Below are 14,122 nucleotides of genomic sequence, written 5' to 3'. Positions count from 1 at the left end.
AATAGAATTGACAAAACGGCACATGGGGCAGTTTGCAACTGAAGACCTAATGAGCTGCAACAAAATCAAGGCAGAACTCGGGTTAACAATCCCCAGGCAACGTGTGAGACAAATTTTGAGCGAAAATTTTAACCTGACATATCAAAAGAAAGTGGGCAAACTCCTCTAAACTAAACGTCATAATGATGCGCGCATGTCATTTTTGAAAAACACAAGTTCTGGGACCCCAAATTAGAAAATTTCATTTTTAGTGATGAAAAAAAAATGAGTTTACACGGTTCAGATGTCCATCATAAATATTGGAGAGACCCGCGTCATCCACGGGCAACTTGCTACAAGCCAAACCATGGTGATGGATCGCTAATGATATGGGCTGCCTTTAGTGCTAAAGGGAGGTCTCCAATATGTTTAATATCCGGCCGGATGAATGCTCAAGCATAGATAGAATTGATAGATAGTGAACCTTTTTCATTTGCTGAGCATTTCCATGGTGATCAATAGACATTTCAGCAGGATAATGCGCCAATTCATGTTTCCCGGGCTTCAATGGACTATTTTGAGACCCACAATAAACCGTTGATTAAGTGGGCTTCAATGAGTCCGGACTTAAATCCAATTGAGGATCTGTGGGGAATCCTTGCAGCAAAAGTCTATGCCTGTACAAGGCAGAACGATACATTGAAGCAATTAAAACAAGCGATAGTTGCAAAATGGAACAGGATAGAAATAACAACACTAAAAAACTTTGCGAACCAATGCCCAGTAGGCTGCAAAAGCTTCAGGAGCATAAGTTTAACTCCATTAATTATTAAAAGAGTACATATTCTCATAAACTTGTTCCTTGGTAATTTTTTTCATACAAAATATTTTTTGCTGTTATACCCATTTTCTATGTGAAAAATTTACAATTATTTTTTTTTTGTTATTAAAAAAATTGATATTGAATTTCTTTATGCCTTTTTGTTTTGTACTTATTAACAGCTACCCAAATAAAAATATAAAATAAATCAAGAAAACACGTGTTGAAAAAAAACGTCATTCAAAGCAATGCACATTTAGCCATTTTACTAAGGTATAAATAATCAATTGTTTTTTTATTAGTGCCAAAACGGAGAAAGCATCGAACCTCATCGCAACGACGAAGGCCTTCGGCGGACATAAAGAGTGAGTGTTTATCAAAAACGCAGACATGTAAGGTATCTATTTGCCAAATTGTTTATTTGTATGATTGCACTGAACTTAAACTGATTGAAAATGAAACGTGAAAACAAACAGAAAAAAAAAAACAAAAACAAACGTAAAGATCACGAATAGAAGCTATGTAAAAAGAGTAAGAATAAGAGGAAGGATAAGAAGGAGATAAGAATTCAGAATTTGTACGAATAATCAGCACTGCAATGCCAGTAGGTTTTAATCAATTCCGTTTTCTGCGCACATTCGTATAAAGGCGATATAGCGTTTATGCTAGGCATAAGCAAAAGCAATAATTTGTGTTTGTTTTGATTTTCTTCTTTTAGCAGTGAATAGAATGTAGTTTTCGATGATGTGCATATGAATAGCACTTAGGAATCAAGATGTATGAAATATTGGAATTTATAATGTTAGAGTAAATAAATATTAAGAATGGAGTAATAACGTGTGTTAGGTTTTCCATGATGGGTTAGAAGAGGATAATTACCGTGTTGTAACCGCTTAGGGATTTTCCCATAATCATTGCCATTGGAAAATCATTGGTAGGGTGGGTATAGAGGCGAGAGCGTTACCATAACATCTAGGTAATTGCAAGCGGTCTGGGCAGAGTCCCCAGGTACTTTCTTCTTTTTTTAAGGTGTTATTGTCGTGCTGCATGTAGAGTCAGACAGGCTCTACGGGACTCTTGATAATATGTGCTGTAGGTGTGTTGGAACGGACGCGTCAAACCCCCACGGGAGAAATTAGGTTCCCTATTGTGGTATTTTGGGCAAAGGAAGCAAGGATGTTACATAACAAATGTAGTTCTGAGTCTAAACATGCGCACGGTGACCTGACCATAGAATTTGCGTTTATTACATGCTATATCCTATCGCTACAAGCGTAAATGTCACATAGAATTTATAATTTGTGTAGAAAGTTATTTTCTTTAATCCAATACTTAACATTAACATTTTAATTTTAGATTACATTACTGGTTACGTTAATTGTAATGTAAAGCCACTTTATATTTTGATATATGTATTTAAAAAAAAATGTTTATGTGCATTTTAGTGGAAATGTAAGTGATCTGAAAACCTATCAAAATAAGCAAAATTTGTTTTTTCGGTATTTTTATAGTCATGTTTTCCTTTTCCATTTACTCGTATAAGAAAGATGGCTCTTGATAAAAGTTTTCTCTCAAAGTCTCTCTTAAAAATCAACTTAGTTGTTTGTTAAGGAAATATAAAGTGATTTATGTATAAGAGAATGTGAGTTGATAAATTTGAAAAAATATACAGAAAAAACGTATATTTGCTTCCCGTACATTCGCCGGTACTTAATTCAATTTAAAAAACTCCAATAGGGATTACTTATTGTGTAAATACTCGATACAAACCTACATTAATCCTCTTTTATAATAAATTCACTACTTTAGAATATTCTGTTTCGTTTCGCAGATTAGATTTAGATTTCCTCTTTTTCTTTCTTTTCGTTTTCTTTTCTTCTCATTCTTTCCCTCTGCCGGAGAGACTGACATGTATCGGAATAAAAAACAAAAAAACGGCGAAATCAAATAAGTGGAAACATGTAAACTATTATAAAATTCGAATCAAATAGGTCATAAGGTGGAAAGGGAATAAACGAAGTGCAATAATTATCACTAGAACATAACTTGCGGTCGTGATTCTTCTATTCTTCTCTCAGTTTTGTCCATGACAAGTGCGATAAAAATGGTGAGAGATCCACCCTCCCTGCATTAACCAACCAATCAACTCGTCCCATTGGCTATCAGTGATACAAGAAGACAGAGGGAGAGAGAAAGAGAGACCGATTCCGGCGCTAATGTACAATTACGTAAAAAATATAATATTTACATAATACATAATCTCACATATATACTGACTGAGTGTCGGATATATGTAGAGCACCGCTCACAAAGTTTCCGCTCGTTAAATTCTATATACATATGTGTGTAATGGAAATGGTTTCATAGTCTAATCCCAATTAATTCCTATATATGACTATGATATATGCATAGGTCAGGAAAAGGTAAAATATAGAAAAATCTAATACTAAAACATATTATAACAGGTATTTCTAAAGTGTGCAAGCTAACGTACCCAATTCTATTGAGCTCTTATACGAGTTGTAAACAATCTTTGGCTTTCAAAGACGAAAACCATTTCAATTTTGGGCCTCCGCCTAATTGGTTTTTTGTTCAAGATATAAACAATCTCAATTTTTGGCTCCCACCACAATCTCAATCTTTGGCTTCCACCTAATTGATTTTTAAGATATACAATCTCAATCTTGGGCTCCCGGCACAATCCCAATATTTGACACTCGCCTAAATGGAAAAACAATCTTTGCCCACACCCGGTTTCTGATAAACAATCTTACACCCGGCTTTCTGCAGATTCTGCACTTTGAACATTTTACAGTTCACAATCTTTGGATGACGAAATCCAATTTTCAGGACGGCGAAATCAATCGGGACGTTTATAGAAAAATTATTTCCGAAAGGGATTGACGATGCAGAGATCAAAAAGTTCAATTCAGTCTTGATCCAGAAGCGAAACCGAAAAGTCGAGCTAAAAACTAAGATCGCAAAAACCCTTTCCCCGGAAACCTTTGTAACCCTCAACTTAAGTCTGTGAACTTAGAAGTTAAATAAGAACTTTTTAAAAACGCAATCCGCTACCGCAGTTATTTAATTGGCGCCCAACGTGGAGCGACGTTGTATGAAAAGCACCGAATAATAAAAGTGTTGCGTCGTGCAGCAACCCGAAGGATGGTATAAATCCTTCAATAAAAAACGCGGCGTGACTGTGAGATATGAGTCAAGAAAAAGTGAGATAATAAAAAAAAGGAAAAAACAGGAGCTTAGGGTGCGGGAAAAATAAAAAAGTTCAAGACACTTAAGAAAAAAACTAATGCTGCGGACACCGCAACTCTACGGTTATACCAGATACTAAGTCAGTATGGCTCTCCTCCGGCAGACGCCGCTAATATTAAACGACACGACAAAGAGTGCGTGCGAGAGAGACAGAAAATCAGTCTGAGCGTGACGTCGGGCGCTGCGTAGCCACTGAAAATTGATTTCTTGCTTTTGGCTACAAAAATGATCCGATCTGATCCAGATTCAGCAATCTGATAGATATGGTCATTATCTATGATTCTGCGTTTTTAGTTTTCTCGAATGTGCAATATTGTGGATGCAACAGATTTTCGTCCTTTGTGTGGGCGGAAGGGGGTGGGGCGAAATTTTGAGATACACGTTTTATAGTAAGATCTAACAGGAGTGCGGATACCAAATTTGGTTACTCTAGCCTTAATAGTCTCAGAGATTTTTGAATATGCCCAGATTTTCGTCCTTTGCGGGGGCGGAAGGGGGTGTGGCGAAATTTTGAAACAAACTCGTCTCGGTCCGATATATTAGGAGTGTGGATAATAAATTTGGTTGCTCTAGCTTTTGTAGTCTGAGATCTAGGCGCTAATGTTTTACTCTAAGCAAAGCCGCCTATGCTACGTGTGTGTTAGAGAGAGACAGGGCGAGAAAAAATGAAATTGTTTTCTTGATGCTGGCTATAATAATAATACGATCCAATTCAGATTCCGCTGTCTTAAAGATATGGTCATTCTCTACAATTCTACATTTTTGGTTTTCTCATATCTTTAAAATTGTGGATGCCACAGATTTTCGTCCTTTGTGGGGGCGGAAGTGGGCGGGGCGAAGTTTTGAAATATTTTTGTAGCAGTGACATATCACAGAAGTCTGGATCCAAAACATCGTTGCTCTAGCTCTTATAGTCTTTGAGCACTAGGCGCTGAAGGGGACGGACAGACGGACAGAAGGACAGACGGACGGACGGACAGACGGACAGACAGACATGGCTCAATCGACTCGGCTATTGATGCTGATCAAGAATATATATACTTTATGGGGTCGGAAACGATTCCTTCTGGACGTTACACACATCCACTTTTACCACAAATCTAATATACCCCAATACTCATTTTGAGTATCGGGTATAATTAGACAGAATGCCTTACACATTTTTATTACAGGCCTAAACGGCAACATTTCGGACATTTTATTCTCATTAAATCCCCCAGATTTACCGAATGCTTTGGCAAAGGTACAAGAATTGCAAGCGAATAGTAGACGTGCCCGATTTGCCTATCAATTCAGTAGCCCCAGAAATCCAGTGAATAACCATAACACGTTAAGATTTAACCAAAGTCAACCAAAGACGAACAATTAACCATTCGAGAAGAAAAACGATTTCCAAAAGCATAAAATGTCATGGGGACAACCCTATTTCTTTGGTAACAGACAACAAAATCAGGCCCCAGAACCAATCACGAATCAATAAAAATCCAGTACCGACAGAATAATAATAGATATTATCGGGAAAATAATAATGGTTATTATCAGAGAAATAATAACAATTATATACAAGCTCAGCGTTTTAGAGCAAACGTAGTACAGAACAATCAATCTAACGCAAATCCAGCACAAAAACGAAAACCAATTGAAACATCAAAACAACCGGCTAATAAAGCCATGCGGATAAGGTGAAGTAGGTCTGCCCTACTTAAAAAGAATAGATAGAAAACTAAACGAAAACTAAAAGTTTTAATAGATACGGGAGCAGCTTCCTGTTATATAAAATAGGGAATTTACGAAAATAAAAAAGAATTATTAATTTATAAGAAAGTTGCTACAGTAAATGGGTTTTCGATAATTAAATATTTCCATAATATAACTATTTTTAACACAAAACAAGCGTTTTACGAAATAAATGGAATGGATTCGGATTTACTAGTAGGATTTAACCTATTAAAGAAAATCGGAGCTGTTATTGATACAGGAAAGGGGACTTTAAGTTATAAAGATAATGAAGAGAATATAATATACGATGAGGTTCTTTCTTTAAACAAATTAACATTTACAGAAGGAACAACCATCCTTCCATTGAAGGAATCTATAATAAAAAAATATTTTGAAGAAGAAAAAGAAATGAGAAGTGATTCAGTAAAGGCAGAAGGCAGTTTATACAGCTTGGGATCAAAAAATCCTGAGCACGCCGACGAAAAATTATCCGTCAATAAAGAAATAAATAGTTTGGGATTCAAATATCCTGAACCCGCCGTCGTTGAATTATCCGACATCAAAAGCTTTAATAGTTTGGGATGAAAAAATCCTGAGCACGCCGTCTAGAAATATGCGACATACAAAAATATGCAAACTCTGAATCGAAAAAAATGAAATTGTATAACACAATAACATACAAAGAAGCTTTAATCGAAGAAGACCATGCCAATACAAATTTACAGTTACCCTTTAGAACGGATATAAAAGGAGAGATAAACACTGAACATGAGAGACCGGTATATGGTAAACAGTATCCATATGATTATTCGGTTAACGAACTCGTTAATAACGAAATAAGTAAAATGTTATGAAGTAATGAAGGATGAAGGAATAATCAGACCTAGTAAAAGCCCATATCATTTACCGGTAATAGTAGTACCAAAGAAGGGAGTAAATGAGGATGGAACTCCTAAACATAGATTAGTAATAGACTTTAAAAAACTTAATGAAAACACCATACCGGATAGATACCCTATGCAAGATCCTTCAGTAATTCTTTCCAATTTTGGTAAGGCAAAGTATTTCTCGGCCATTGATTTAGAGTCAGGTTTCTATCAGATTTTAGATTATCAGAGAGAATCAGATATAGAAAAAACATCTTTTTCCATAAATAATGGTAAATATGAATTTTTGAGAATGCAGATGGGATTGTCTAATGCTGCCATAATTTTTTAAAGGGCAAAGGACGACATACTTAGAGAACAAGTAAGGAAAACCTGTCACGTCTATATGGACGATATCATAATATTTTCAAAAACTATTGATCAACACTATAAAGATCTTAATACAGTAATACATATTTAGCACAACGCAAATATGAAAATTTCCCAAGAGAAGTCTAAATTATTTCAATTAGAACCCAAATTTCTGGGATACATTGTTTCCCAAATTCGAAAAATATCAGAGCCACGCAGCTTCTTAGGATTAGCAGGTTATTACAGAAAATTCGTCCGTAACTATGCCACAATTCCCAAACCACTAACAAAATGTCTAAGTGGATTAAATGGAAAAGTTTCACGAAGGGCATAAAAAAGCTTCAATACAATTAGATGAACCAGCAGTAGAAGCATTTAATAATTTCAAAGACAGTTTAATTGCACATATTGAATTGGTACAACCAGAATTATACAACAAGAATTATACCTTATCCAAAATAAGCTTAAGGAAAACTTCATAAATAAATTTCTCTTCACGAGAAAGTTCCTTCAAGATATAGTAAACGCAAAAGACAAAGCTATAATTATAGAAGAAACACATTGCAGAGCCCATAGAGGATAAGACGAAAATTACAAACAAATATCTAAGTTGTATTATTGGCCAAACCTACACAAAAAACTGAAAGAGTATATCAAAAATTGTGAGATCTGTAACAAAAACAAATATCACAGACACCCTGTAAAAATTCCAATTGGGGAAGCTCCCATTCCAGCAAAAGAAGGAGATCAATTACATTTAGACATATACTATGCCCAAAACCTAACATTCATAGCTTGTATAGATTCTTATTCCAAATACTTGGAGATCAAGGAAATCCAAAGTAAATTAAACATTTAAAATAAGGTAATGGAAATTTTGCAACACTTTCCGTTAGCAACATCATTAATGACTGACAACGAACCAAGTTTTACTTCAGCACAATTTAAATCATTCATACAAAGGAGTATCTTAACTATTTATTATGCTGATCCCAGCACCTCAAATGGACAGGTAGAAAGGGTACATTCCACAAAAACAGAAATAGCGCGGTGCATCAAGGATCAACGACCAATCAAACGCCGTATGACATTTTATATAACAAAATAGAGCACAAGAATAATCCATTCCTTAAGTAATCTTAAGGAAGCTCAGACAAAAATGCTTAAGGTACATAATGTAGCAAGGTAATAATTAGTAAGGCACTCAATTAGTATTTAAAATAGCATACAGCGCGCATTGGTATTTACCGCACCATCGATACACTCGGCGGGAAATACCAATAGTGAGATATCGGATAAGAAACATCGATAATAAAGTAACTTCACTTTGTAAATGGCGATCGAGAAAGACGGTTCAGAAGCGCAGCTAATAAAGAATTATCTCAAATCACCGGGCTTGTGTTTTCGTATATATACAGTTCACTTGCACACCAATATAAGTGACCACAATCCACGAGTTGGACAGCCTACAATTTCAGAAGTGGGATAGGATCAACCGCCGCCAGTGAAAAATAGCGAACATTTTTCTTTTCTCGTCCGTCGAAGGCTGAAAAAAACATGTCGGGCTTGGTCGGCACGGAGGAGTTCTCGGCCGCCCAGCTGCGCGAATGGCTGGAGCATGATGCAATTATACAAGGTGGTCTCGTCGGGAGCCGAGTTCGTTCGTGTTGTCCCTTATCGTCAGTGCATGCTTGCTTGTTGATGATGAAGGTTGTTCACGGACGAATTCTTTGATATATTCTTAACCCTTATGTCCCGACAACAACAAAATTATAAAAAGCATATAAAAAAAATACCACAAAATTAGAAGTAATCTTTATATATTATGTAAAAGAACATTTTAATATAACTAAAAATGTTGAAGAAAAATTATTAATGGCTGCATAAAATTTAAATATTAATATATCAGTAAAATCATTTTATTTTAAAATTTTAAAACCCACGGGCCTGTTAAGGGTTAATCAACATCAACATATACCGTCTCACTCACACTCACTATACTATGTGCTCTTCACTCGCACTTATTGCTAGCATACGTTAAGGGACTAACTTTTGCCGACGAGACAACCTTGTATAATTGCATCATGGGCTGGAGGCCCTCACTCTACCGAAAGGTGGAAGCAAAGCCGCCATGGCAGCGAGACAACGAAATACCAGTAGAGCTGCGGGGACAGGGACCACCGGCAGCCGAAACAAGCGAGAGCGAGAGGGAAGATGAGGCAGCCGCAGATCTAGACTCGACGAAGAGCGAACACAAAGAGAAGAACGAAAAAGCACCGCAAGCGCCTGGGCACAACAACAACCACGGCGAATATCGAGCAGAGGTTGAAATATTAAAATTGCAAATCGAGCTGCTGAAGCTGCATCGCGAGAGGGAGAAGGAAGGGAGAGTAGAGAACACAACACCGGCCGCCAACAATGACGCTGGCATCATGCTGCTAAATGCCGCCAAAGACATGTTGCCAACATATCATGGCAACATTTCTGGAAACAACGATGACGTCACAACTTGGATCGCGCAGTTTAAGGCCATCGCAAAAGTGAACAAATTGAAGGATGAGAAGCTACTAATGCCGCTAATGTCGAAGCTTAAGGACAAAGCATTGGTGTGGCTGCATTCGAGTCCGGAGCACATGTCGTTGCCAATCGATCAGTTGTTGAACGTCATGGAAGACACTTTCCATCCCAAGGAAAGCAAACTGTTGCTCCGCCGCAAGTTCGAGTCCCGTTCATGGGGACGTGACGAGGAGTTCTCAATGTACTTCAACGCCAAAGTGGCGCTGGCATCCCGCATAGTCATTGACGACGAGGAGTTTATCGAAGGTATCCCAGACGTAGGCCTGCGTAGGCAAGCCCACATGCAGTGCTTTGGTGCTCCATATCAACTACTCAAGGCGTTCGAGAAGATCATGCTGCCAAAGAAGTACGGTTCAACTGAGGGGGCAAACACTGGAGCCTCGCCAACACCCATTCGCTGCTACAACTGCAACTCTTTGGGCCACGTGGCAGGGGAGTGCCGCAAGCCCAAGCGCGAAAGAGGAGCGTGCTACGGATGCGGCAGCATGAGTCACCAGGTGTCACACTGTGACGAAAAGAAGAACAAGGTACATAACGATTACATATACAAATTTAATATATACATTAGCAATTACAATAAAAAAATCCTTGTCCTTAGATTGCCTCATCGACTCTGGGAGCCCAATAAGTTTTATAAAGTTATCATGTCTTGAGCACCAGTCGGAAAATAAACTAAATAATGCGGAAGAGCGCTCACGATTAAGTTCAAATGAAATCAAAGAAGATGATTTAAGTTTATATAAGTTTAACAAAGACAAGAAAAACAGAGAAATTGAATTTATTTTGAATAAAAATGCGGATTACGCTTATGTTGGACTAAACAATAGCAAACTTAACATCTTTGGTAAAATACCCAGTTTTGTAATTATTAACAAAAATCGAATAAACTTTGAATTACTAGTAGTGACAGACAAGTCGATGGGCTATGAGGCTGTGTTAGGTAGGGATTTTATAAATGTATGCAAATTTAAAATTGTAATTGACATTTGCAAGGAGAAGGAGAGTGGGACAAAAAACAAGTGCGAAATAGAAAATAATTGTATAGAAAGGAGCAAGCGTGAAACAGATAACGAAAAAGGAATAAAAAAAGAGTGTTTAGGTGAAAATGAGTGTTTAGAAGAAAATGAGTGTGAAATAAAAAATGAGTGCTTAGGAGAAAATGAGTGTTTAGAAGAAAATGAGTGTGAAATAAAAAATGAGTGTTTAGGAGAAGATGAGTGGTTAAAAGAAAGTGAGTGTGACATAAAAAATGAGTGTTTAGAAGAAAATGAGTGTGGAATAGAGAATGAGTGTTTAGGAAAAAATGAGTGCTTAGAAGAAAATGAGTGTGGAATAGAGAATGATTGTTTAGGAGAATATGAGTGTGAAGTAAAAGATGAGGGTGGTAAACAGAACGAGCATGAAGTAGAAAGTGAAGGCAAGGTAGAAAATGAGTGTTCTGCAATGGTTGAATGTCTGGAAGAAAGCGATACCTGCGAGAGCGTAAAAGCCAATTTCAACGAACTACCAAGCCAGTATCCAGACAAAGAAAACGATTGGGAGTTGAAAGTAGGGACAGAATGTAGCCAAGAACTCGCAGGACGACTTAAATACATGTTTAGGACAGCGCATGTAAACGCAGAAAGACCAAACTTACCACAAACCAAGTGGGAAATGAAGTTGAACTTCGAACACGAAAAACCGTTTCATTGCCCACCTAGAAGACTGTCGTACAGCGAAAAAGCCCAAGTACAGAAAATGATAGACGATTACACAGAAAAAGGTTACATCAGAACCAGTGAGTCAGAATACGTTTCGCCTATAGTACTGGTAAAAAAGAATTCGGGAGAGTTGAGACTGTGCGTCGATTATCGCACACTTAATAAAGGAATGATAAAGGACAATTACCCAATGCCTCTTATAGACGACCTACTAGATAAACTGTCAGGGAAAAGACTTTTCACCAAGTTAGACCTGAAGAATGGATACTTCCACGTATTTATGCATAAAGATTCAGTTAAATACACGTCGTTCACGACCCCAATGGGACAATACGAATGGTTGAGGATGCCGTTCGGGTTACGAAATGCATCTGCGGTGTTTCAAAGATTCACAAACAAAATTTTCGCAGACAAGGTAAAGGAAGACAAAGTTTTAATATACATGGACGATATTATGGTAGCAACAAAAGATAGTGCTAGTCACATGGAAATTTTACAAGAAGTGATGAGACGATTGGTAGAGAATAAACTTGAATTAAGGATTGATAAATGCGAATTCTTACAGTCAGAAGTCAGTTAAGTACCTGGGCTATTCCATATCGGGTAACGGAATTAAACCAGATACGAAGGGATTACAGGCAGTAAAAGGGTTCCCAGTCCCTACGAAAACGAATGAAGTGCAGATTTTCTTAGGGTTATGTTCTTACTTTAGACGGTTCGTAAAAGATTTTTCTACGAAAGCTAAGCCCCTTTATGATTTGGTCAAAAAAGACAGGAAGTTTGAATTCGGTATTGTAGAACTAGAATGTTTCGAACAACTCAAACGTAACTTGTTGGAAGCACCGATCTTGGCACTTTACAATCCCAGAGATACGACAGAATTACATTGCGATGCAAGTTCGTTGGGTTTCGGGTCAATTCTAATGCAGAAGAAGGGTGATGGCAGAATGCACCCAGTCTTCTATTTCTCCAAGCGAACAACAATTACCGAAGCCAAATACCACAGCTTTGAGCTGGAGACACTAGCGATAATTTATGCACTACAACGGTTTAGAGTATACGTGCAAGGCATACCCTTAAAAATAGTGACAGACTGCAACGCGCTAACTATGACTCTAAACAAAAAAGAACTCAATCCACGCATTGCCCGCTGGGCGTTAGAGTTACATAATTATGACTACAAATTAGAACACTGGTCAGGAAGCAGAATGCAACACGTAGATGCACTAAGCAGAGCCATTCAGATACTCACGGTAGACACAAACACCTTTGAAGAAAATTTAATTATATGCCAAAACAGAGATAACAAACTGATGGAGCTGAGAGAAACGTTACAGAAATCAGAGCACAAACATTATGAGATGAGAAACGGAATAATATACAGGAAAAAAGATAACAATACTATCCTATTCTGCGTACCCGAGGAAATGGAAGGCCACGTACTCTATAAGTACCACGATGAACTAGGGCACGTCGGGATAGACAAGATGACCGACGCTATATCGAAAAGCTACTGGATCTTAAACGTTAGGTATAAAGCCAAGCGACACATAGAAAACTGTCTAAAATGCATCGCGTACTCAGCAAAGCACGGAAAAGAGGAAGGGTTTTTACACAACATACCAAAAGGGTCGGGACCATTCAAGGTAGTACATATCGACCATTTCGGGCCAGTCGACAAAGGCAGGGCCAACAAACATGTTTTAGTAGTAATAGACGCGTTCACCAAATTCGTAAGACTTTATACGACCAAAACCACTAGCACAAAGGAAGCAGTAATTGCAATGAAAGATTATTTCCGAGCTTACAGTAGACCCAGATGCATTGTGTCAGACAGAGGAAGCTGTTTCACGTCAAAAGAGTTTGAAGAATTCTTGGAACAGAGCAATGTTAAACACGTAAAGATAGCAACAGGGTCCCCACAGGCCAACGGGCAGGTAGAACGGGTTAACAGAAGTTTGGGACCCATGATTGCAAAGCTTGTTGACCCGGAAAAAGGATTACACTGGGATATGGTAGTAGAAACAGTAGAACACGCGATGAACAACATAATTCAAAGAACAATTAATGAACACCCGAGTAGAATGTTGTTTGGGGTCGTACAAAAAGGAAAGGTTTCAGATTTACTAAAAGATCATCTAGAAGAACTAACCGAACAACGGGCAACAAGGGATCTAGAAAAGATTAGAACAGTAGCAGGCACTCATCAGGAAAAAATACAGTCTTATAACAAACAAGCAGCAGATTCAAAGCGAAGGGAGCCACACGTGTACGTAGATAATGATCTAGTTATGGTGAGAAATTTCGACACTCATATAGGGGTGTCTAAAAAGCTTATCCCGAAGTTCAAAGGACCTTATAAGATATCAAAGGTGCTAAAAAATGATAGGTATTTGCTAGAAGATGTAGAGGGGTTTCAACAATCAAGGATCCCGTATAAAGGAGTTTGGGCGGTGGCGAATATGAAGCCGTGGATAGAAAATTGTAATAATACAAATGTCACAGGGAATCAAAATGAAGAAAATGATTGTAATACGTAAACTTAAAATGTTAAGAGTAAACCACACCCAACAGTAATAAATCAATCTATCTAGAAACTACCTTAAATGTAAGGAGTTCGGGAGCACTCCGGTCAGGATGGCCGAATTGTAGCAAGGTAATAATTAGTAAGGCACTCAATTAGTATTTAAAATAGCATACAGCGCGCATTGGTATTTACCGCACCATCGATACACTCGGCGGGAAATACCAATAGTGAGATATCGGATAAGAAACATCGATAATAAAGTAACTTCACTTTGTAAATGGCGATCGAGAAA

At 37.6% G+C, this 14,122-nt stretch overlaps 2 protein-coding genes across 2 annotated transcripts in view; one reads left to right on the top strand and one right to left on the bottom strand.

The window, feature by feature from the left end:
* The window catches only part of LOC117186430 (neuronal acetylcholine receptor subunit alpha-7), a 378,182-nt gene that overhangs the window by 30,276 nt on the left and 333,784 nt on the right, over positions 1-14,122 (bottom strand). The window lies entirely within an intron of this gene.
* Positions 9,079-10,424, top strand: LOC117186432. The gene is made up of 2 exons (XM_033387238.1): positions 9,079-10,130; positions 10,202-10,424. The coding sequence occupies exons 1-2, from the start codon at positions 9,111-9,113 to the stop codon at positions 10,229-10,231; spliced, it is 1,050 nt and encodes a 349-aa protein (XP_033243129.1). The 5' UTR covers positions 9,079-9,110; the 3' UTR covers positions 10,232-10,424.

This window comes from Drosophila miranda, chromosome XR (genome assembly GCF_003369915.1).
Source record: "Drosophila miranda strain MSH22 chromosome XR, D.miranda_PacBio2.1, whole genome shotgun sequence".
In the NCBI taxonomy this organism is placed as follows: domain Eukaryota; kingdom Metazoa; phylum Arthropoda; class Insecta; order Diptera; family Drosophilidae; genus Drosophila; species Drosophila miranda.
The sequence above is the reverse complement of the archived record's forward strand: the minus strand, read 5'-3'. Positions and strand labels throughout refer to the sequence as shown.

Excerpts from the sequence above, each read along its gene's own strand:
- LOC117186432 (XM_033387238.1), top strand. The coding sequence starts at position 9,111 with ATGGGCTGGAGGCCCTCACTCTACCGAAAGGTGGAAGCAAAGCCGCCA. Across the intron at positions 10,131-10,201 it reads GTGACGAAAAGAAGAACAAG|ATTGCCTCATCGACTCTGGG; the intron begins GTACATAACGAT and ends CCTTGTCCTTAG.